At 43.9% G+C, this 24415-nt stretch overlaps 2 protein-coding genes across 1 annotated transcript; one reads left to right on the top strand and one right to left on the bottom strand.

Annotated features, from left to right (window-relative positions):
• The window catches only part of snx21 (sorting nexin family member 21), a 120452-nt gene that overhangs the window by 21051 nt on the left and 74986 nt on the right, over positions 1–24415 (bottom strand).
• LOC124063088 (ER degradation-enhancing alpha-mannosidase-like protein 2) lies at positions 10363–18202 on the top strand. The gene is made up of 11 exons (XM_046396399.1): positions 10363–10924; positions 11809–11919; positions 12381–12420; positions 12612–12717; positions 12815–12940; positions 13749–13960; positions 14146–14287; positions 14376–14500; positions 14576–14720; positions 16256–16377; positions 16835–18202. Exons 1-11 carry the CDS (start codon positions 10833–10835, stop codon positions 17300–17302), a joined length of 1689 nt encoding a protein of 562 aa, XP_046252355.1. The 5' UTR covers positions 10363–10832; the 3' UTR covers positions 17303–18202.

Here is a 24415-nt window from a genome sequence, read left to right as displayed (position 1 = left end):
TCATTCCAAAGAGGTTTTTGACCGATTCTGAAACTACGGCCCATCTGTCAGATCTCCAGGAGATTTCTTCAAGAGACAAGCACTCGTCTCTTGAAGAAAGAGACGAGTCCTGTGGGATTTCACCCATCAGCTTTAACCACCAGATGGCGCTGTCGCTCTCTGCTTAGGAGAACCTTCAACAGTGCTGCTCTTTGTGACTACTAATTTAAAAACCAATATCACAGGAGGAAGGGAAATCTTAGCAGACCACAGGAGCATTGCAGCTTTCAGAACAGACAGAAACGTACGAGATCACCTGCTCAAAGCCACAGTCGAACCGCGACTGACCCCAAAGGTTTTCATTAAACTTACGTAGATGTCATATTTAAAAACAGAGAATATTTTGTTCAAGTACGTCAAAATTGTACTTACTTGAGTATTTCAACGTTCTGCTGTTTTGTACTTGTGGTCCACTACGTTCTGGATGTATATTTGGTCCTTTGTGCTCACTTTACTGATAATTGGTCGAGCCTCATGTTTTTCTAGATGGACGACAGTCAGGTCAACCCACCGCCCTACAGAACAATCCGAGACGGAATAAAACCCAGAGGACAACATGAGTCTAAATAATAAGAAGGCCTGTCTCAGTGAAGGACGCTGATGGCCAGGGACCAAGATCCTCTCAACCTCCAGAAGCTTTCAGGAAACGAGGCTTTGGTCTGTAACCACACTGAGACCTCGGTAGTAACCCTGCATTGAGCTGCTCCTCAGACGGATTTTAAACCAACAGCACGGGTCAAACATCACTCGGCTGCTGGAGAATCTACACAGAAACATGTACATGAACTGGACCGACTCCTCCTGACTCACAACATGCATTCACCAGGGCTGGGGAGGCAGCTTCTCAGCTGATCCACTTTACAGTGACACCTTAAAGTCTACATATAATACATATAATTCACTATTTTATATCTTTCTGCAGGTCTCTCTCCATCCAGGTCTACATGTTGAACTGCATCCTCTGACAAACCCAGTGTCTACTGTCAACATCTGCCCATGTTGTTCTTCTATGTAGTGATATTATAACTAACTTAAACAACATATCAGCTAAAAAACAAATACATACAATACATAGTCTTCAGAATTCCAATTATAACAACCTGTCATGTTTGTCCTTTGTAATGTATGATGTTTACTGCATGTGTTTCTCTCTCTCCCTCTCTTTCATCCTCTCTGTCCCGTCTACCTCTTCTTCTCCTCCTTCACCCAGTCGACTATCAGCAGGATGGTTCTCCCTCGTGAGTCGGGTCCTGCTCAGGGTTTCTTCCTGTTAAAAGGGACTTTTTCCTTGCCGCTGTCTGCTTGCTCGTGGGTTCAGGCTCTGGGTCTCTGTAAAGCACCTGGAGACAGTTTTGATTGTATAAGGTGCTATATAAATAAAACTCAATTGAAATGAATTGAATTCTACGACTGGACTTGGTTTTACATTGTAATCTGTGCAGCGTCTACATCGACAAGCTTTCCCGGTCTGACACTGACTACACTTTTTTTCTCTGATTATCTTAGATATTAACCCCAGTTTCATGTTCACCTAAAATAAACGCTTTACAACAAAGCTTGATTTGGTGCTGTGATGTGTGTGATTTTCTGATGTTTTTCATATGGACGAGACGTCACATTAAGAGGCCAGACAGATTATTGGGGAGTTTGCATCTGTTTATTGATTGTGCTGAAATTTCATCAGAACTGTCAATAGATTTGCCAGCAGTGATGTCATACTGCTGGAAGTGACATCATCAGTGGGGATCCTGATGGCACGTGTGTCAGCACCTGGTGGGGATCTTCACAGGTGCCTGGCACAGAAAGAGGAGGCCTTCCCATCACAGTCGCTATGGCTGCCATCATCTCTCCCTGTGGACAGAAACAATAACGGCACGTCAGAGGTCTCCGCTACCCAGTTTTCACGCTCACATCGTTTGTCTTTCCTCACTTCAGTAAGTCCCACTTTATTTCTAAAGCCTTCTGCAAAACTGTTGTTAGAAAATGCTTCACAGCTGCAACAAAGATATGAAATAAGCAACAAGAATCCAACGTAGAAGTCAAATGATTTCTGTTGAAGTGCAGTCACAAAGCAGCAGGATGGAGCAACAATTCAGAGGAGAACCAACCTGTAGATGTGTCGTATGCCTGTGAAGATAAAGAAAAGATCTTTACTGAACCCCACTCAGCTTGGATCTGCCTTTATTTGTAACTTTACACTTGAATTAAAAAAGGTGTTTTGTTCAACACCAAAGATCTGTTTTAACATGAATCATTTAGTGTGCAGATTACTTACATGTGCTCCCATCAGTATTCCCCAGTGCAGAGGGGGAGGCCATACATCCAGGCCTGTGTAAAGACACACAGTGTTTCAAAATTGGTTTAAGTTTACGATCAAAAGTAAAGGAGTTTTTCAAATGAATAATTCATTGTGCACATTACTTACACCTGGTTCAAGCGACATTCCACAGGCCGTAGCCGTGAAGAGAGGAATCCCCATACTAAAACCCATCTGTGCAAAGACTCAGTGTTTAAATGTGAACTTAAATGACAACATTAACACAACAGTTTCTAAACTGCTCTTTTGGTGATGTACAAGGATAGAATGAAAACATGTTTTGCACAAACAAGGCCTTGAAAAGAATTACACATGAAAAGAGGATTTTCTCTTGACGTGAACGCCAAATGTAATAAAGATCAGAAATGTTTTGTGTAGAATCTAAACAGCTGATGCCATGATGAAAGGTAAGAATGAGAGACGTACCTTGTTGTGACGATCAGGTGAGTTTGCACTTGCAGCAGTAGCAGGTAGCAGAGTGTCTTTGAGAGGGAAATCCAGTGCTTATATACCTTATCTTCACCTCCCTTTGCTTTGATCACAGGGACGGGCTTCATTATTATATTGAACAAACATTATCTCTTGGCTCTGATGTGCTTTCATCAAACAGTGTTTTTAAACTCTGTGGACTCTGTGGGTGGATCTTACCCTGTGGGCTGTTTTCAGCAGCTTGTGGTTAAACGTCTCAGTCTCAGTGTCAAACGATGACTTTGAGGACACGAAGCTCCCATCAGTGAGCTGCAGACATTTTGGCCGTCAAATCAATCAATGTTTGATCTTGTAATCGCGTAGCAACACTCATGACGATGTTTACAGAGCCTTACTATGTCTATAGCTTTAATTTATCCAGAATATTCATTATGTATATATATTTTCATTTCATACTGCACTACTGTTCACATGTATGTACATGCCATTTCATATTGCACTATTTGTTTACAGTTTTCGGTATATATTTCCTCTTGTTGCCAGAGATGTCCTGTGATGTTTCTGCTTTTGTTTTCCGCTATTTGTTGTTGAAATGATTTTTTTTTGTGGTGTATGGTTTGAATGGTCAATTTCGTTGTACCATGTACAGTGACAGTAAACACTATTCTGTTCTGTTCTATGAGATTACAGTCAAGGACTGCAACGAGACGTCGTACACAGCAAATGAATGATGTTTAACACAGCGTCCCGTCAGACTTTGCAGTTGGGCTCGTAAGGACCATGTTGCTGCTGGACTGAGTGTTTGCTTCTATCAGTACTTACCTCAGGATCGTCCTCTACCCGTTGGCAGCTGGGAAGGTTGAAGTCAAACAGAATCATCTTGAGTAAACACTCACGAGAGGTTGTTTAAAGGAGGAGATGTCTGCCACTTTCTTCTCCCAGGCTGTGTTCACTGGATCCACCCTGGGAACATTTCACATGTTTTTCAGTACTGAAGTTTCGGTCCAATCTGTGGACGGACACAGACATCAACAGACCCTGAATGTGCTGAAGTTTTCCTTAAAGTTGGTCAAAAGGCTCCCTTCAGCGCACTTCATGTGTGTCTCGCACCGTTGTCTTACCTTCACCTGCATGACTTATTGGAGTTGAACCATGCAGAAAGCTGACGTCAAGTGAACCTTCAGCTCCAGAAGTCGTAGCTCACCAAAGACTCACAAAGACCGACTTGTCTGTAACCACACAGGAGGGCCAACCCAACTGGCCAGGATTCTGCAGTCCATCTACGTCTTAAGGAGAAGGGACAATCATTTCAGGACAACAACACATCACATCTTGGACAGGGAAGACAGAAGGTTTGAGACAGGGGTGAAGGAAGCCACCTATGGACACCGTGAACAACCTTCCCTCAGCAGGGGTGGTGGTCTGCACCACCACCTATCGAGCACCTACAGTGCAGCCTTGAGATCCGTCCCCAGGAGTCTTACACCTCATTCTCCCCGGGAACCACGTGACCCTTAGAAGCGATGAAAGGGTGGGTTGACGACCCATTTGACGAGCCACACCATGGCTATGGGGGTGCGGGCCGGTCACTCACAAGTGGACACACGAGACTGGAACGAGTCTCATGATGGCTGAGTGCGACAACGACCCATTCAACCTCCTTGCAGTTACATGCTGGCTGGGCGGGTCTACCATCGAGCTTTAATACCTGGGACTCCCGACCACTTCATCAGAACTGAAGAAGTCTTTTGAATGAGACACGTCTTCACTTTTAACCTGAAGTCCAGTTGGCCCAACTTAAGCTCTTCTACACTCTGTCTTCATGTCAACATGCAGCTTATAGCTTGAGAGCTTATATATATAGCTTATAGCCACAAAATTGTCCGGGACGAAAAAGCTCCACGCGCCGATCTGTGTAGCTAACGTTAGCCTTGTTGTTATGCTTCCTAAACAGGTTAATGGGCTCAGGTTAATGCACACTGTGAGTCATACATGTTTACATGTTTGATGTAGATGCTCCAGCAGTTTAGTCATGTATGATCTCCCTCACGTGTCTCCTGTACTGATGCTGCTGTCATCACCATCTTCCCGAATGTGCTGATCCTCTCATCTCAACTCAGGACATTCCTTCAGCTCTCCTCTGCAACACTCAGCATCTTTAACTCTTTATGCACATGTTTCAGTACACGTTCGTCCATCATTTTAGCTGGTAATTTTAGCTGGAGATTTGACTGAATGTTCTAAGGTGAGAATACAGTGTTAGGCAGGCCTGAATGAAGTCTCCAGTCTGATGCCTTTTCTTTCATCCTGTTCTGATCCCAGTTCAGCTGTTTACACATGACAGGAGTATCGCAGTACTTGTTACCACGTGTGTGATCACAGAGTGGTCACAAGAATACATCAAAGCAGCACATTCATGTCACGAAATACACAAATGTAATGACAGTCGGCTCTGCTCGTGCCCTCGTGGTGGGGCAGTGATGTTACGAGCCTGCAGCTCACACTTTCACACGGTCTGCGACTGCTTTGCCGGCTGTCCTTCCTGCATTTGGCAGCTTGAACTGAGCTGCTTTTAGTGTGGATTTTGTATTGAACTTCTTCATGTTTGTCTCATCTTCCAGTTTGCTCTTGGAGTGTAAAATATGCCGCCCTGCTGCCAGCAGACCTGCCCATGTTTGCAGATGGAACACCTCCTCAGTCATGTGAACACGCTCACGGCTACATCGAGTTGACTTATGGAGCTGTTAACCTCCTTCATGCGACTGTGCTTGTTGAGCCTGTGAAGCCAGATGATGAAAAGACATCCAGGGTGTGTTGAAGTCAAACAGCCACTCCTGCAGAGAGCGAGGGCCAGGCCTACGTCTCTGTTCTCCACTAAGTTGTCCAACACGGCAGCAACTTGTAAATTATGGCCACAATTCAAAGGCAGCTCCAAAAGTAATGGAGGCAGCATATCACTACAAAACCTGTTCTCCATACTGCTTGCTGTGCTTATCTTTGGATGGAACTGAAGCTACTGTTTCCTCAGTGGATTTAAACAAAGCTGTGGACGTGAAAAATGGTAATTAAGTCAGACGGTACAGATGAAGACCAGACGATCTGATGACTTACATACCACATGTGATAATATAACACATGAGAAGCAGCAGGTCTTGCTCCTCTATAGCAGCTGCAGGACTGCAGGAAGGGAGGATAAAACTGTTTGATTTCTGAAGGGAGTTTGGTGAAGCAGCCTTTAGAAGAGGGGAAAGTGAGGCAGGGCCATGAGTGTTGCTACGCGATTACAAGATCAAACATTGATTGATTTGACGGCCGAAATGTCTGCAGCTCACTGATGGGAGCTTCGTGTCCTCAAAGTCATCGTTTGACACTGAGACTGAGACGTTTAACCACAAGCTGCTGAAAACAGCCCACAGGGTAAGATCCACCCACAGAGTCCACAGAGTTTAAAAACACTGTTTGATGAAAGCACATCAGAGCCAAGAGATAATGTTTGTTCAATATAATAATGAAGCCCGTCCCTGTGATCAAAGCAAAGGGAGGTGAAGATAAGGTATATAAGCACTGGATTTCCCTCTCAAAGACACTCTGCTACCTGCTACTGCTGCAAGTGCAAACTCACCTGATCGTCACAACAAGGTACGTCTCTCATTCTTACCTTTCATCATGGCATCAGCTGTTTAGATTCTACACAAAACATTTCTGATCTTTATTACATTTGGCGTTCACGTCAAGAGAAAATCCTCTTTTCATGTGTAATTCTTTTCAAGGCCTTGTTTGTGCAAAACATGTTTTCATTCTATCCTTGTACATCACCAAAAGAGCAGTTTAGAAACTGTTGTGTTAATGTTGTCATTTAAGTTCACATTTAAACACTGAGTCTTTGCACAGATGGGTCTTAGTATGGGGATTCCTCTCTTCACGGCTACGGCCTGTGGAATGTCGCTTGAACCAGGTGTAAGTAATGTGCACAATGAATTATTCATTTGAAAAACTCCTTTACTTTTGATCGTAAACTTAAACCAATTTTGAAACACTGTGTGTCTTTACACAGGCCTGGATGTATGGCCTCCCCCTCTGCACTGGGGAATACTGATGGGAGCACATGTAAGTAATCTGCACACTAAATGATTCATGTTAAAACAGATCTTTGAACAAAACACCTTTTTTAATTCAAGTGTAAAGTTACAAATAAAGGCAGATCCAAGCTGAGTGGGGTTCAGTAAAGATCTTTTCTTTATCTTCACAGGCATACGACACATCTACAGGTTGGTTCTCCTCTGAATTGTTGCTCCATCCTGCTGCTTTGTGACTGCACTTCAACAGAAATCATTTGACTTCTACATTGGATTCTTGTTGCTTATTTCATATCTTTGTTGCAGCTGTGAAGCATTTTCTAACAACAGTTTTGCAGAAGGCTTTAGAAATAAAGTGGGACTCACTGAAGTGAGGAAAGACAAACGATGTGAGCGTGAAAACTGGGTAGCGGAGACCTCTGACGTGCCGTTATTGTTTCTGTCCACAGGGAGAGATGATGGCAGCCATAGCGACTGTGATGGGAAGGCCTCCTCTTTCTGTGCCAGGCACCTGTGAAGATCCCCACCAGGTGCTGACACACGTGCCATCAGGATCCCCACTGATGATGTCACTTCCAGCAGTATGACATCACTGCTGGCAAATCTATTGACAGTTCTGATGAAATTTCAGCACAATCAATAAACAGATGCAAACTCCCCAACAATCTGTCTGGCCTCTTAATATGACGTCTCATCCAATGAAGCTCAACAGATCTCTGAAACAGCTGAACATTTGCAGTCGAGCAAACCATCGGATTGTGGTTCCGTATGAAAAACATCAGAAAATCACAGCACCAAATCAAGCTTTGTTGTAAAGCCCAGAGCCCCTGACCACAGCACTGACAGGAGAAGTGACCTGACAGACTGACTGCTGTCTGACTGCAGGACACCATCTACAGGACATGTCCAGCAGGTCCACTAGAATATGATTAGATGGGAAAATTCAGTGCCAGCATTTATTTTAGGTGAACAATGAAATAATATCTGAGATAATAAGAGGAAAAAAAGTGGAGTCAATGTCAGACCGGGAAAGCTTCATAAACATTTGTAGATGTAGATGCTGCACAGATTACGATGTAAAACCAAGTCCAGTCGTAGACGTTAGGGTGTCACTGTAAAGTGGATCAGCTGAGAAGCTGCCTCCCCAGCCCTGGTGAATGCATGTTGTGAGTCAGGAGGAGTCGGTCCAGTTCATGTACATGTTTCTGTGTAGATTCTCCAGCAGCCGAGTGATGTTTGACCCGTGCTGTTGGTTTAAAATCCGTCTGAGGAGCAGCTCAATGCAGGGTTACTACCGAGGTCTCAGTGTGGTTACAGACCAAAGCCTCGTTTCCTGAAAGCTTCTGGAGGTTGAGAGGATCTTGGTCCCTGGCCATCAGCGTCCTTCACTGAGACAGGCCTTCTTATTATTTAGGCTCATGTTGTCCTCTGGGTTTTATTCTGTCTCAGATTGTTCTGTAGGGCGGTGGGTTGACCTGATTGTCGTCCATCTAGAAAAACATGGGGCTCGACCAATTATCAGTAAAGTGAGCACAAAGGACCAAACATACATCCAAAACGTAGTGGACCACAAGTACAAAACAGCAGAACGTTGAAATACTCAAGTAAGTACAATTTTGACGTACTTGAACAAAATATTCTCTGTTTTTAAATATGACATCTACGTAAGTTTAACCAAAACCTTTGGGGTCAGTAGCGGTTCGACTGTGGCTTTGAGCAGGTGATCTCGTACGTTTCTGTCTGTTCTGAAAGCTGCAATGCTCCTGTGGTCTGCTAAGATTTCACTTCCTCCTGTGATATTGGTTTTTAAATTAGTAGTCACAAAGAGCAGCACTGTCGAAGGTTCTCCTAAGCAGAGAGCGACAGCGCCATCTGGTGGTTAAAGCTGATGGGTGAAATCCCACAGGACTCGTCTCTTTCTTCAAGAGACGAGTGCTTGTCTCTTGAAGAAATCTCCTGGAGATCTGACAGATGGGCCGTAGTTTCAGAATCGGTCCAAAACCTCTTTGGAATGAAGCCATGCAGAGCTGATGTCATCCAGATATCTGTAATACTGCAGAGCTTCTCATGCAGGAAGCTGCTGATGTCACATGCTGAGAGCTGTCGTCTTTGCTCTATTTGTGGCCTTGTAATGTGGTGAAGTCATATGGGAACATGCTGCTTCGTCCCATGAATTGATTAATTACCTTAAGAACACACAGAACTGTTGACAAGAGCATTGTAAAGCCACACTTGACCAGGCGTTCAAACGCAAACTGATCATGTCTGGTCCTCTAAGTAACACCCAGGGATGTTGCTTGATGTACAGCTTGACTGGGTTTTGATTTGTATTTTAAGTGGCTAATTTAGATGGTCACAATGTTTTGTACATATATGGGTTAAATGAAACGGAGGAATGTAAACAAGAAGGTTGATGTCGCCTATATGTGTATGTATGTATATATACATATACATGTGTGTGTGTATATATATATATGTATATAATGTTAGACGGCTCTCAACAAAAGAATGATAAAGGTTACATAAAATAATTTTAGAAACATTAAAGACTCCAGCTTCCGCATCAAGTGGATTCTCTGTTGTTCCCTTCTCTAGCAACTGACTCTGTGTTTGCATTGAACTTAGGCTGAGAGACTAACACTGTTTCTAATTATTTGTAGGTATTCACGATCTAGGACACACACTGGGTAGACTGCTGGGTTGCAAGCTGTAGCGCACCCTCACATTTAATTCAGAGGGCTAATTTTGACTGAAAAGCCCAAAAAAAGCAGGAGTTTCTAAGTCATTATCAAGTTTGCGTGTGGTGCTGAGATCAGATCAGTGGAGCACAGGTGGAGGTAATGGAAAAGGGAAAGTTTACCAGAAAATTGTCCTGAACAGAAGACCTGAAAAATAAACCAAATTATAAAAGTGTACCTTAACTCTCTTGTTGGCATAGTTTTAGACTCGTCTGCATACTACTGCAAAATAACAGAATTCACAAAGTTCAGTTATGACTTTTTGTTTTGCAGGGCAGGAAAGAGGGAGGGCAGGAGAAGAGTCTCTTCAGGGCGTAGAGCTCCTGCTGGGACCCAAGTGGAGGTGTTAATGGAAGTTTGACATGAACCCACATTAATTACAACTGACTCAAATTTACCAACTCAGATGTACCATGAAAATAAAACTGAAAGGTAAAACCAAAGAAATACATGTATTAATTAACAAATAAAATCTTAATAGGGAAAATAGCAGATATTACTTCTTAATAGTTTGTGTTTTCCCCTTTGGCAAGTCCTTTTATCCTCATTTGGTTATTAGTTTTAATTTAGTCTTGAGTTTTTTCTCAAACACAGCACAGCCGCTTTGTGCAAATAAACTGAATCCCTTTGAGTTAAGTTTGGTACCGCCCCTTGGAAGACAACAACATCCACCCAACACACAAGTTGAGAGCAGTCATCACACTAGTCTGTTTCCTGTTTCACTGTGCACAGAATTAACATAAAACCTACAGTAAGCATTTTCTCACCAAAGTGACCGTTTTTGTTGTCTCAATTTCAAAATAATACACATTTACAAAAATGTTGCCAAAACGCACGTTTATGAACGGCTTGTGGTTGAGCGCAGCACCAAAAGATTACTTAAAAAACGGTTTACAAGCGAAAAGTTCAAACTCTTTCGAGATGAAAACAGCAGCTACTGAATGAAAGTCGACATACAAACCAGCATGTTCCCCCGTTTGTTCCGTGCATTTTGAGGACTGTAGTGTAGCTCCAAGAGATGTGTTCTTGAACACAGCTCGGGTTAACTTCTATGACGCTTTGCTCGTCAGCGCCAACGGCAGGCGCATGCGTACACTCTTCACTTCCTGACAGCTGCACAACTGCCATAAATATACCTGTTCTCCTACATGTCTTTCAGTTCTTTAGGTTTTGTTGTATTTTTTGTGTCAGAGTACACCTGTACCTGTGTCTCGCCTCTCCTCGTGCCTCTCCATGCGCGCTCCCGTGTACATGACGGTGTTTGTTTGGCTGATGAACGATGCGGCGGCTCGTCAGTTCACTGGGGAGGAGATGGCTGCTATCAGGTAACCGAGAAAACACATCGGGATAGAATCACAGTGAAATGAGCTCCAGGTGTGGAAGAAGTATTCGTATGAATACATGAAGAAACACTTCATTCAGCTTGTCACAAACTTCGGAAAGTAACTTGGTCACAATCGACCAATCGTGGCAGCTCCGCTGTAAAGCTCAACAAGTCCAACTTGGTAACACACACATGAAAAGGGGCTTTCAACACAATATTCATGGTGAACTTTTCAAGTCTATTTTAACGCAGGGTTGACTTGTACTAAACACCACCAAGTTCCAGATCTGAACTGCTCTGATAATCAGTCAGCTGTTTAAATATGTGGCATCTAACGAGCTATTGACGGAAATGTAGTCGATCAAAAAGAAATCAACATTTTCTCACTTAAAAAACAACCAGCTGCGCATGTTGCTTCATCGGATTTGCAGTGCGTGTAGTTTTTAATTGGTTACAGATTTTGTCCAGTAAAATCATGGGTGTGAATTGTTACTTGACAGATGCTTGAAAAATGACAAAAGTCAGATGTTATTACCGCCACAAGCCTATGGAATTATATTCGTGCCACAATTCTGAGCGCGCACAGGGAAATTTTGAGCGCGAAAAAATAAATTCGACTTTTGGTTGAACACGCAAAAGTCGGTTCTGTGCCCTAGAAATCAACTCACACAGAGGAAAAAAGAACATTGAAGCAGATAGTCATTATAGTCGTGTTGCACACGCTTAACTCAGGATCAACCTACTCAGAGTTGACTGGACTAATTCAGAGTCAGGTGTTCTGAAACCGGAAACTCAGAGTTTGTGGACTTCCTTATTGAAACGGGTCAGATGTGAAATAAAAAGGCAACTCAAACCGTCCTCTCCTTAAACTGTTCCGTTCTTTAGACAGCGCATCAAATCCATGTTCTACCACGCCTACAACAGTTACCTTGACAACGCCTTCCCCTTCGACGAGCTCCGCCCACTCACGTGCGATGGGCAAGACACCTGGGGCAGGTAAAGTTACCATATTATTATATATTTCATGTATTATATCCTCTTCTTCCCCTTTATATTGTTTGTTTCTCTATTTTTAATCGTGTTGTTTCAACTCTTTATTTTTTCCTCTTTAACTTTTTTGATGTATTGTAAGTTCTTTTGGTTTTGTGTAAGGAGCCAATAATAAACACCCTCCATCAATGATTCCACAATATCATGTGCACTACTACCTGTCACTCTATCTTTGTGACTTGTTCTTTTGTGTAAATGCTGTTGTTGCGTTAGGCACTGGTTTTACGTACACATTAGAATCAGTGCGTGGCCCTGACCCAGGACATGCAATGGTGTCTTAGCAATTTGTTTCGTAATTTAATTTGTCTTGAAGTTGTAAATAGTGTTCTGTAATGTGCTCTTTTAGGCAACCTCTGGCGCAAGACTTTCCTTCAGGATTGATAAAGTTCTGTCTTATCTCCCAACAGTTTCTCACTCACACTGATCGATGCTCTCGATACTCTGCTGGTAAGATCTGTACAACACTTTTACAATTAACTTATGCAGAAAAATTATAAAATGAGTCTGAATTATTTCACTTTAATACGAACCACCTGTGTTGACATCTGAACGTCTGAAGCTGCGTTCAGGTGTTATGAAGAGTGACAGAATTTGTGTTGTTGTAATGAAGGGAATGTTTTCAAAATGTCGTTTTAAAGGTTTTGGGAAACCACACAGAGTTCCAGCGAGTGGCATCGCTCCTCCAGGACACTGTAGACTTTGACACTGACGTCAACGCCTCTGTGTTCGAAACCAACATCCGAGGTACAGAACCAAGTGGATGAATGAATGATGGGCCAGTGTTCTGTGTCCCATTGGAGTTTTCTCTTTAATAATTAAAATGTACTCTGTGTGTGTGTAGTGGTGGGGGGGCTGCTGTCTGCTCACCTGTTGGCAGGTAGGGCGGGAATGGAGTTGGAGCCAGGTTGGCCCTGTTCAGGACCACTCCTGAGGATGGCCGAGGGCGCCGCCAGGAAACTGCTTCCTGGTACGAAAACACACACACGCACACCCCAGAATCGGATCAGAAGAATCAGAATCAGCTTTACTACCACAACAACATTTATTTGTGGAGCCTTTACAACGCAAAAGTGACCAAAGTGCTTTCCAGTAGAATCAAAATAAAACAATAAAACAGTTAACAGACAATAAAATTTCACAAGATACAATAAGTGTCCCTGCTAGGTGTTAAAAGCCAGTCTGAATAAATAAGCTTTGAGCCTGGATTTAAAAAGATCCAGGTCTGTGATGGTGCCGGAGCCTATCCCAGCTGACTACGGGCCAGAGGCGGGGTTCACCCTGGACTCGTCACCAGCCAGTCGCAGGGCCGATACACAAAGACAGACAACCACACATTAGATTAGATTAGATTAGATTCAACTTTATTGTCATTACACGTGTACAAGTACAATGCAACGAAACGCAGTTTGGCATCTCACCAGAAGTGCAATAAGCAGTAAGTGCCAGGTATACAGTAATTAAAATTAAATAAATAAATAAAACATGCACACACTCACACTCACAGAGCAGCAAATTAACCTAATGTGGGAAGAAGAAAACCCATGCAGACACAGATGGAACTTGCAAATTCTGCACAGAGGGACTCAGACCAGGATTCAAACCTGGAACCCTCTTGCTGTGAGGTGATGGTGCTAACCGCTGCACCACAAAACAAATCCTCTTCCTGTTTTGCTTACGTGATGCCACACTTCACTTTAATTAATCCTGTGAATAACTGTTTGTTGCAACACCATCAGAGCAAAGTTCTAGCTGTTGCATGTTGTAAATGACCGTAGCGTTCCAGACTGCCACCGGCATGCCGTATGGTACAGTGAACCTCCTCAATGGCGTCAGTCCCACTGAAACACCTGTCACTTGTACCGCCGGCGTGGGAACCTTCATCTTGGAGTTTGCCACACTGAGTCGACTAACAGGAGACGAAACATTTGAGAATGCAGCCCGCCGAGCCCTGAGAGCCCTGTGGAAGACCAGATCGGACATCGGACTGGTAACCAGTCCATTAATCTGTTTGTAGTTCACTAACCAAACGTCTTGCCTGTTTCTCGTCCTCATTACACAACCATAGTAGCTACGTTTGGATTAGACGAAAGATCAAAAGGATCATGATTTGAGGTTTTTGGAAGAAAGACGTGGTTCTACCCGTCTCTCCATCTTACCCGTCTGTCTGTCCAGGTGGGTAACCACATTGACATCCTGTCTAAGAAGTGGGTGGCTCAGGATGCTGGTATTGGAGCCGGGGTCGATTCCTACTTTGAGTATCTGGTGAAAGGAGCCATCATGCTGCAAGACGAGGAGCTGCTCAACATGTTTTTGGGTAACACTCACAACCTGCTCCCCTACCTTTGAGCAAGGCTCGACACCCTGAGCAGGTCAGATTAAATCAGTGTGATGCTTTTCCCCAGAGTACGATCGAGCCATTCAGAACTACACCCGATTTGACGACTGGTACCTGTGGGTCCAGATGCATAAAGGAACTGTCTCTATGCCTGTTTTCCAGTCTCTGGAGGCCTTTTGGCCCGGCCTGCAGGTACACAGGAAACAGAAAACACACACATGAACACAGTATTTTTTTTAAATCTTACTTTGTGTATGTGTGTTTCAGTCTCTCCTGGGAAACCTGGACAGTGCAGTGAGAACTTTCATGAATTATTACTCAGTATGGAGACAGTTTGGAGGTCTGCCAGAGTTTTACAGCATCCCTCAGGGTTACACTGTGGACAAGAGGGAGGGATACCCACTGAGGCCAGGTCAGTCCCACCTACCTGTTCCCCAGCACTGACATGAAAAATTCAATTCAATTCAGTTCAGTTCAGTTCAATTCAGTTTATTTATATAGCGATTCACAACAAACATTATTTCATGACACTTTCCAAATCGAGCAAATATTGTAATACAGAGAGCCCAACATTCCCCCGTGAGCAAGCGCTTGGCGACAGTGGTGAGGAAAAACTGCCTTTTAGGAGGCAGAAACCTCGGAGCAGACCCCGGGTCTAGGTGGGCGGCCATCTGCCTTGACCAGCTGGGTTGAGAGAGAGAGAGAGAGAGGGGGGACAGAGAGGGGGGAAGGAGCACACAAGCAGAGATGCATAGCAGCAGTAATAATACCGGATGTATCGGAAATGTAGATAATGATAATGACAATGAAGTGTACAGAAGGTATTATGGTGATTTTGATAACAATAGTAGTAACAACAGTGGTAGTAGCTGTACTGAGTCGTAACAGATTTAAATCAGGTTATGACTAAACAGTAGTAATTGCAGCAGGTTTTGAGCAGGACGACAGCAGGACCGCAGCAGGAGGTCCAGTCATGATCGCTAGGAATCTGCGGGACAAGAAAGCACAAGGACTCCAGGGAAGAAGTTGAGTTAGTAATATGCATTAATGGGACATGAATGTGTGCAGAAGGAGAGGGAGAGGAAGAAAGAGCTCAGTGCGTCATGGGAGGGCCCCCGGCAGTCTAAGCCTATAGCAGCATAACTAGGGGCCGGCCTAGGCCAGCCCTAACTATAAGTTTTATCAAAGAGGAAAGTTTTTAGTCTACTCTTCAATATAGAGAGGGTGTCCGCCTCCCGGACCGAAACCGGAAGATGGTTCCATAGCAGAGGAGCTTGATAACTAAAGGCTCTGGTTCCCAGTCTACTTTTGAGGACTCTAGGAACCACAAGTAGCCCTGCATTTTGGGAATGCAAAGCTCTGGTGGGATAATAGGGAACTATTAACTCTTTAAGATAGGATGGTGCCTGACCGTTCAGGGCTTTATAAGTGAGGAGGAGAATTTTAAAATCTATCCTGAATTTTACAGGTAGCCAATGTAGAGAAGCCAGAACAGGAGAAATATGGTCTCTCATGCTGGTTCTTGTCAGTAGTCGTGCTGCAGCGTTCTGGATTAGCTGGAGAGTCTTTATGGATTTACTGGGGCAGCCTGATAGAAGGGAGTTACAGTAATCCAGTCTAGATGTAATGAATGCATGGACTAATTTTTCTGCATCTTTCTGACTCAGGATGTGCCTAATCTTTGCGATATTGCGCAGGTGAAAGAATGCAGTCTTTGAAATATTTGCTATGTGCGAGTTAAAGGACATGTCCTGGTCAAAGATAACTCCTAAATTCCTTACAGTGGAGCTTGAGGCCACGGCTAAGCCATCTGGCAATGCAATATCACTGCATAGTTTGTTTCTAAGGTGTTCGGGGCCCAGAACAATAACTTCAGTTCTGTGTTCAGCAACACTGTGATCACAAACACAGTTTCTTTCTGTGTGTGTGTGTGTTCATCTCCTCCAGAGTTAATCGAGAGTGCCATGTACCTGTTCAGGGCGACAGGTGACCACACCTACCTCCAGCTGGGCTTTGATGCTCTGGAGTCCATCGAGAGGATCGCCAAGACGCCCTGCGGATACGCGACTGTAAGATTCATTTGATCCTAAAACAGTTTTGAGAGGACAAGAGACCAAACTTTAGTCTGAAGTTTTTTAGTGTAAATTCTGTGATAGTGAAAGAATTCACGCGCTGAACTAACCGCCTTTGACACTAACGTGCCTAAAAACACACGCGACTTCTGTCATTTAATAAACTAACTTCAACTTTAAAAGTGAGTCCATAGTTTTTAACCTACAAAATGCGATTATTATGTATTTATCTTAATCATTTATCAAATAGTGATAAATATCCAGTATAAGTTCCGAAAGTGCTATTTTTTGGGCATTTTTTGCTTGAAAACAGCTCCAAAAATTAATTGTTTTCTGCTGTTCAAATTTCAATGAAAAAGAACTACAGTTTTAACTTCATATGTTTTGACAACATAGATTATTTTCTTTGGACAAAACACTTAAAAATAAATAAAATTATGTGTTTAAATCAAAGGTTAAAGACCTGCGAGATCACCAGCTGGACAACAGGATGGAGTCCTTCTTTCTCGCTGAAACCATCAAGTACCTGTACCTGCTGTTTGACCCCACCCACTTCCTGCACGGCGGGGGAGCTGAGGGGGACGGCTCCTGGCAGGAAGGAGGCGAGGGTGGGCAGTGCGTTTTAGGGGCCGGGGGCTTCATCTTCAACACGGAGGCTCACCCTCTCGACCCAGCGGCGCTTTACTGCTGTAGTCGCCACGCCCGGGACCGTCAGGAGCTCAGGGACATCCTGCTCAGCCTGTCGTCCAACAGCCAATCGAAGCCATTCACCAAACAGACAGAAGACCCATCCCTCGGCCAATCAGAGAGCATTGCACTAAAAGCAGGTGAGAAGAAGACGCCACCTCTGCTGTCCTGCCCTGTTCAGCCGTTCAGCACTCGACTCTCCGTCCTGGGACAAGTTTTCACCGATTACACCTGAAGCACACCTGGATCACATGACCATCAGAAACAGCTGGATGAGCTGCTTTGTGGCCAGTATTTTTTTTGGCTGTCATGTGACCATTTTAAAACATGTCAGCTTTCAGGGAACAAACAGCCACCAGAATATTAAAAATCATGTAGTAGAATCCCTGAAGAGATTCAACAACATCTGTGAGCGGTTTGCGTTTGTTGTTGTGATGAAGGACGAGTGAAACCAGAACTCTGCTGCTCTAATTTAAACTGAAGGCGAATTATATTTTTATTTATTAGAAATGTTGTGGTAGTTCTGTGGTTTGTCTTATTATTATCATTTGTTTACCCTCAGTATGGAGCTATTGTCTTCAAACTGTAGAAGAAGTCACAACGTTCTGTTAAAGCTTTTTAAACTCTACCTGAATCAGAATCAGCTTCAAGAATGAACACCCATTTAAAAGACGTTTGCACACTGGAAACATCATTATGTCATTTGTTCTGTACTCGTCTGTCAGTTGCTGAGGTTGTGTAATGGCTTGTTGCTGCCAAGAGGAGGCAGCGTAACGCTTTACTCTTTAAGTTTTCATCCACCATCAACTGAATCTGTCATCCTCAAGCTTCAGGACCCTGCAGATCCTGTGACAGGATATAACATATAATTTTCATTCGTTTGTTCTGATATCTCCCATTTGTTTTTGTGTGGAAAAGTTTTGTTTTTTTTATTTTTACTTCCAGGCCTCATCTGACTGAATGATGAATAAATTGTCTTCCATATGCAGCCTTTGACCAAACATTAAAAAAAAACAAAAACTGATAAGCCAACAGTCCATGACCTAATCTGTGGTCAAGTTTATGGTTTAAACTGCTGCTTTAAAGAACATGAACACCTAACCTGCAAGATTAAAGTGTGTTCTCACCTCCAACACTCACACATCTGTCCTGTATTTGTAACACTCAGGAGAATCTGTAAGAAGACAAACACAATAATCACAGGCTCTTTATATTTCATGTTATAATTCTTGCATTGATTTGAATGTCAGTCCATAAGTCCATCTGTTTGGTTCCCACACAAGCTTCAGGGACTCCACGTCTCAATTACAGACTTATTTTCGACCACACAGTTTCACTGCGGAGGCAAACAAGTCACAACATTCAGGGTTGAATCTTCTAGATATTTACAGCCACAGAGGACAACATCTGTTGAGACCAAACATCCTCGTGTCTCCTCAGCAGACAGTAACTGTCCTATGTGCTGTTGTTGAGGTCTTGGCACTTCAAAGCGCTTCTCTTTCTGTTCCCAAAACCCTCGTTTTGAATCTGATGGTTTTTAATGAACACTTTCAGGGAGCAGAGAAAGGCTGCTTTTCAGCCTGGTGTTGATTTACTACATAAAGAGTGTGACGGTGAAGTCTGTCCTGTTTCTGTCCCTGGACGTCACTGACTCTGGTTCTGTTTGTCATTTATCTTCAGCAGAAATCCCCTCCTCCATCACTCAGGGTGGGACTCCCTCTCTTCATCCCCTCCTGTTTCCCTTTCTTCCCTTCTCCTTTCTTGCTCTCTGTATGGGTGTGGTGGCTCCTTTTCCTTGACCCTTTCATTGCTCCCACTCCTCCCTCTGCATCTCCTTCATCCCTCCATTCTCCTTTGTCTCTTAAAATGTTTATTGTCGTCACTGTCTCTCCTTCTTGCTCCTCTCATCATTTATTTTTTTCTATTGGTGTTCTTCATCACAAAGCAAACCTTTGCCTTTTCACACTTCTAAAATCCTTCCTTCCTGGCCCATTTTTCTTCCTTTATTTTTCCTTCCTTCCTTCCGTCCATCCTTCCTCTCAGGGTGTGTTTCTGGATCTGTCTGTATTGACGACTGACTCATGACTAACTGCTCTGACTTTATACTTGAGTTCATTCCAAACAAGTCTTTAAAACAGATTACACATCTCACGCTTCTGTCTCCATTAGCCCTCTGTTTAACGTGTCTTATTTTGCCTTAGCATTATGTTACAGCTCACATTTTGCCTGCTGACATCAGTATCACTTCAGCTCCTCATAGTGCACATGCTTCAGCTGCTTTCAGTTTTTCTCTGCAGCTGACTTCCCAACAGCTTTCAGTGCTTTAACTTCCCCCTTTGGCTGCTTTTAGCTCTGCTGCAGCAGCAGTTCAGCTCCTTTCACAACTTGAACCGAAGTCATCGCCTGTTGGCTCCTGAGGTTCTCCACACTCCGTACAACAGCAACAGTAAGAACATGTGGTGATGCAATCTGCCTCAGCTGCTCTGCTTCCTGCAGGAGTGAAGTCGACCAGAGGGGAATTTCTGCAGATCAGGTTTAACTCTCAGGTTTAATTTCCAAGTGGAATTTGAAGGTCCAGTGATATAAATTCTTTAGATGAGTTCAGTGGTGCTTCTGAACTGTTCAAACTACGTCCGTGACACCTATTATACATCCACCCTCTGAGCTGTGTTACAGCTGCAGGTGCTTGAAGCTTTTTAGGTGCATTTTGGAAAAAGCCGGGATAGCCCAGCTTTGAGTCTCTACGCTAAGCTACGCTACGCTACGTCCGCAGATGTGAGATTGACTTGACCATATTTGTGTATTTCCCAAAGTCTTGAGCTGCTCCTTTAATGAGAGTCTTCACTTGTTGATGCTTATTTGATTTTTCCAACTTGAACTGAACTCACCAAATGTAAACACTTTTTAGATCTCCTGACATCTTTAAAGTTCGATCGTTTTTTTCGAGACTTTTCAGCTTGTCACAAATCCTTTCCAAAAAACAAAAAGAAATCTTTGAAGTTCTCACCATGTTCTGTGAGCCATCACGTGAATGTGCACGTATTCACAAGTCAGGTTTGCATCCATCTTTCTTTCCATCTTCTGGACACACTTTCAGCAACACCCTGAGAGGACACAGTAGAAGAAGAAAGCAGCTGAGTGTGACATTTCGGTTAAAACTCTCAGTGTTTGTATGTTGTTATTGTATAGTGTGTGTGTTGTTTTCTGTTTCTTTTGTTGTTGTTGTTCTTCAGGTCTTCAGGAATGTGTTAGTCCCCACCACAAACCAACCAACTGGCCTTCAGTAAAACCACTTTCACACGGACGTATATCGGCATGGTGACACCATTTAGCCCAGTAGGACCCCTGAGCACTGGGTGGGGTTTCAGCAGGCTGCTGAGCGTTGCTAAGGTTTGACGTCGTCTCTAAGGAGCGGTCAACTTCCTGTACCCATGACATCATCACGAGCACGTGCAGCACAGACAGGTCCAGGAACAGATGATGAGGATGATGGTGATAATGGGAAGACTCATAACACACACACATACGCACACACACACACAGAGGTCTGCTTAGATGTTGCATAATGTTAGCATGTGTAAGATTTGGCTTCAGGTCCCTGAAGTAATCATATTCTGAAGGCCTAAGAAGGTCCACACCCTGCACATACACCCACACACACACACACACTCATCTGTTAGCCATTAGCAGTCAGTCAATGACAGCAGAATCACATGGGCTGGCCTCGGTGCAGTCACATACTATTCATATGATGTATAGATCTGTGTGTGTGTGTGCGCACTACCGGGCCTATCACAGTGCAGCTGTGAGGTATGGAGGATTTAATGCTCAGCCCAGTTCAACATCAGTCCCAGTATGTGACTGAAGGGGAATTCCAGTCCCATCTCCTCCCTCTCTTATTGTACAAACTGCTGTTCAGTCAGCTCTGGTTTGCACAAATTCAGTCCGGACTCTCAGAGGACCACCGACTTTGATCAAACGGTCATCCATTTTCCAACAGATGGACCTCGGTGATTCCAGACACGGTGGGAAATACAGTCCTTCTGCACTGCTCTCCTCCCAGTGTCCAAAGGCAGGCAACACCAGCAATAGGCAGCAAACAGCATAGCCTCAGTCCGGTCAGGGTGCACCCCCAAAAGCACCTACAAAGGCATCAGAACTGGACTCAGCAATGGAGCAATAGAAGAAGGTGACCTGAGCTGATGAATCACATTTTCTTTTCATGCGGATGGCTGAATGTCACTTACCTGGAGAACACCTGACCCCAGGGTGCACTATGAGAAGAAGGCAAACCGGCGGAGGCAGTGTGAGCCTTTGGGCAAAGTTCTGCTGGGAAACCTTGGGTCCTTGTAACTGATCGGCACATAACATAAGACTTCCATACTTTGTCCTCGAACTCTTCAAAAATACATGTGCCTCCAAAAGCGGGCTACATACAAAAGAAAACGATGCACATTCAAAAACACCTGACAAACACTTTGTTTGAACTAAGGTCCCACTCCTCACTGGGTGAGTTGGTTGAGTTGTGTGAGTTGCAGAGTTTTCTTCAAAGCATCACTGTGCAGCAAGAAGAGAGTGTCTACTCATGGACAAGAGGCCAGCTAACTAAGCTAACTAAGCTAACTAACATCACAGCGCAGCCGAGGAGGACTCCATTAATGTTTACATCCTGTCCCGTGCCTCTCGTCCATGAAGCACATTGTCGTCTGGGGTAATGAGGACAATGGGATGGCCAGTCACATTTCACACCTTCTGGGCCCATAAGTGTGCTCAGTAGAGTCCACCTCCAGAAGGGCCAGTGTGGGTCACGTGATGAACGGCCCAGCACTACACAGATGTCAGACAGGTTGTTATCGTGCTGCATGTGCTATCAGGGCATCATCTAAACATGATGGCTTGACTGAAAGAGCAGGACTGATCATTTCAGACTGAACAGCTAAACACACCAAATGATTAGCTGATGAATTATCGATACATGAGAGGGTCTTGCGAGCCTGGAGAGCAGAGGAATCCCCTGACTGGATGCTGTCTCACTCCTCGCATCACAGCAAACACGACTAAACTTGTTCTTTGGCCGTCCAGTTGCAGTCGACTGCAGGACAAAAAGACTCCGACTCTCCCCTGCATGTCTCACATGTCTGTGAAAAGGAAGTGAGTCGCCAAAACGCTGTTGTCTTGTCACTTGTTCCTTGACGGTTACATTTTGTTTTTGTCGTCCATTTGGTTTAAATCCTTGCTCGTGTTGGACCAGATCTTCCTCTCAGTGTGTTTAAATAAAGGCTGATAAATTCATGGGCAATGGAGCAAGTTAAAAAGCAATGGGGATGATTAAAAGCCTCATTTCTTCAACTCATATCTGAGGTGACGAGAGGAATCAGTTCATTTAAAATGTGAAATTGCCAGGAACCAAATAAAAGAGATTTACGTTGTTAATTTTGCCAGTTACGATTCAGTTTTACTCTCACTTGTCAAAGGAGATTTTCCAGCTGTGTTTGTGGCAATGTACACAAATATTTTGAGTTTTCCAGTTTTCATGGTGGAAGTCAGACATGTTGTGCATTAATGTGAGAAGGGTCACACCCTCCTCGTCGCTATGACAAACATCTGATCGTTTCGGCTACTCGTTTGATGTCACACTTCATGAACGTCATGATTTATTCATGAAGCCTTTTCCGGTGTTCCTCCAAGCATTCTGATGCTGCCTTCAGGACACCTGGGAGTGAACAGAATAGTGAGCCGTCATTACAGCAAAGTTAAGGCAAAATTTCTGCTTAATGACACAAACTGAACTAAAACCCAAGCAAACAGCCGCCTCACAGCCCGTCGTTAGATGTAAGCTGTCACATCGTCAGGACAAGGAAAGTTCAAACCTCACATGACAAACTTAAGTCATCTGATGTGTGTGTGTGTGTGTGTGTGTGTGTGAGAGAGAGGTCAGGACACACATGCGCTGTGTCTCCCTGCAGATTGTCAGCAAACGGTGACCCACAGAATTCAGTTTCATACATTCACCACCTCTGCTTCCTTCAAAACACACACACACACACACACACACACTGAGGAATGTGTTGTACAGTGAAATGTGAGCCTGTGTGTACAGCTGGGTGTGTGTTGTGATGTGATGTACTTGGCTGAAAAAAAAATGAAAACATGGTTTTAGCGTTCACATCACAAGTCACAGGCTGTAATTGCATCTGTGCGCACACACACACACACACACACACACACACACACACACACACACGTGGGGCTGTAGTCTGTAAATGACTGTACAGGTTTAGGCTTGTATGCATTCTTGCAAACTATTTTCTGATATTCCAGTTTACACCTACTGTGCGGATACATCAGGGTGAGTGGTGTGTAGTATTCAGACCCGTTACTTCAGTGAAAGTACTAATACCACACTGTGAAAATACACTGTTAGAGCTGTTGTCTTTCAGTAATAAAAACATTTCCCCAATTTCAGCTCTGGAAAGAAGGAAGCAAGCCCACACTGTTAAACTTACAGGTGATCCAGGTGAGATCCAGGTGTGCGGCTGATGTCACCTCTCAACTGAGAGGAAAAGACCCTCCCTTTCCTTCTTGTGGGAGGAGCTATGGTTTGATGGTACGGTCCTCTGCGATGACTGAGCGACCCGAGTGTCCCTGAAAGCAGAAGAGGCTTGTGGCCGAATGTTTAGGTTGTCAGTTTGCTGAAGACCTTTTCATTTTCTGGGTTACTCAGTGAAGATAAAAAAAACTACTCACTCATGTAATTATTTTCCAACTGGCATCCAGCAGCGACGTTGTGCCTTCCTGCATTGGCTTGCAACAGGCCATCAGGTGTGAATAAAGCCGATAAGAACATTTTCACGTTAGACGTGTGTGTGTGTGTGTGTGTGTGTGTGTGTGTGTGAACAACAAGAACACACTGCTGTGACAGACGTATGAAGTGCATGTTGGATGTACGTTCAGGAGAAAGCAGTTACCAGCAGCAGCAGAGGGATGCAGCCTCACTGTGTTTCACTCCTTTAACTGCAGCATATCAGGCTCTGATTGGATGAACACCTGTGGTAAATGCAGCATCCACACTGGTTAGTGTGATGTCGAGCAGCTGCTATGGCTGGATAATCATCACACACACACACACAACAACAACAAGTGTGATCAAATACCATGAGACCAAATGAATGAATAAATGAGTAAACAAGGAGAAAAGATAAAACAAACAAACATGTTGATATCAGGAGAAAACAGCTGCTGTGACACACAAACTGTGAACTTATTGTGTGTACATCTGTGTGCGTTAAACGTGGTGTGAGGAGGCCAGTGGACAATAATCACAGCTGAGCTGTACTACATAATGTAA

Source organism: Scatophagus argus, chromosome 8, assembly GCF_020382885.2.
Source record: "Scatophagus argus isolate fScaArg1 chromosome 8, fScaArg1.pri, whole genome shotgun sequence".
In the NCBI taxonomy this organism is placed as follows: Eukaryota; Metazoa; Chordata; class Actinopteri; family Scatophagidae; genus Scatophagus; species Scatophagus argus.
The sequence above is the reverse complement of the archived record's forward strand: the minus strand, read 5'-3'. Positions and strand labels throughout refer to the sequence as shown.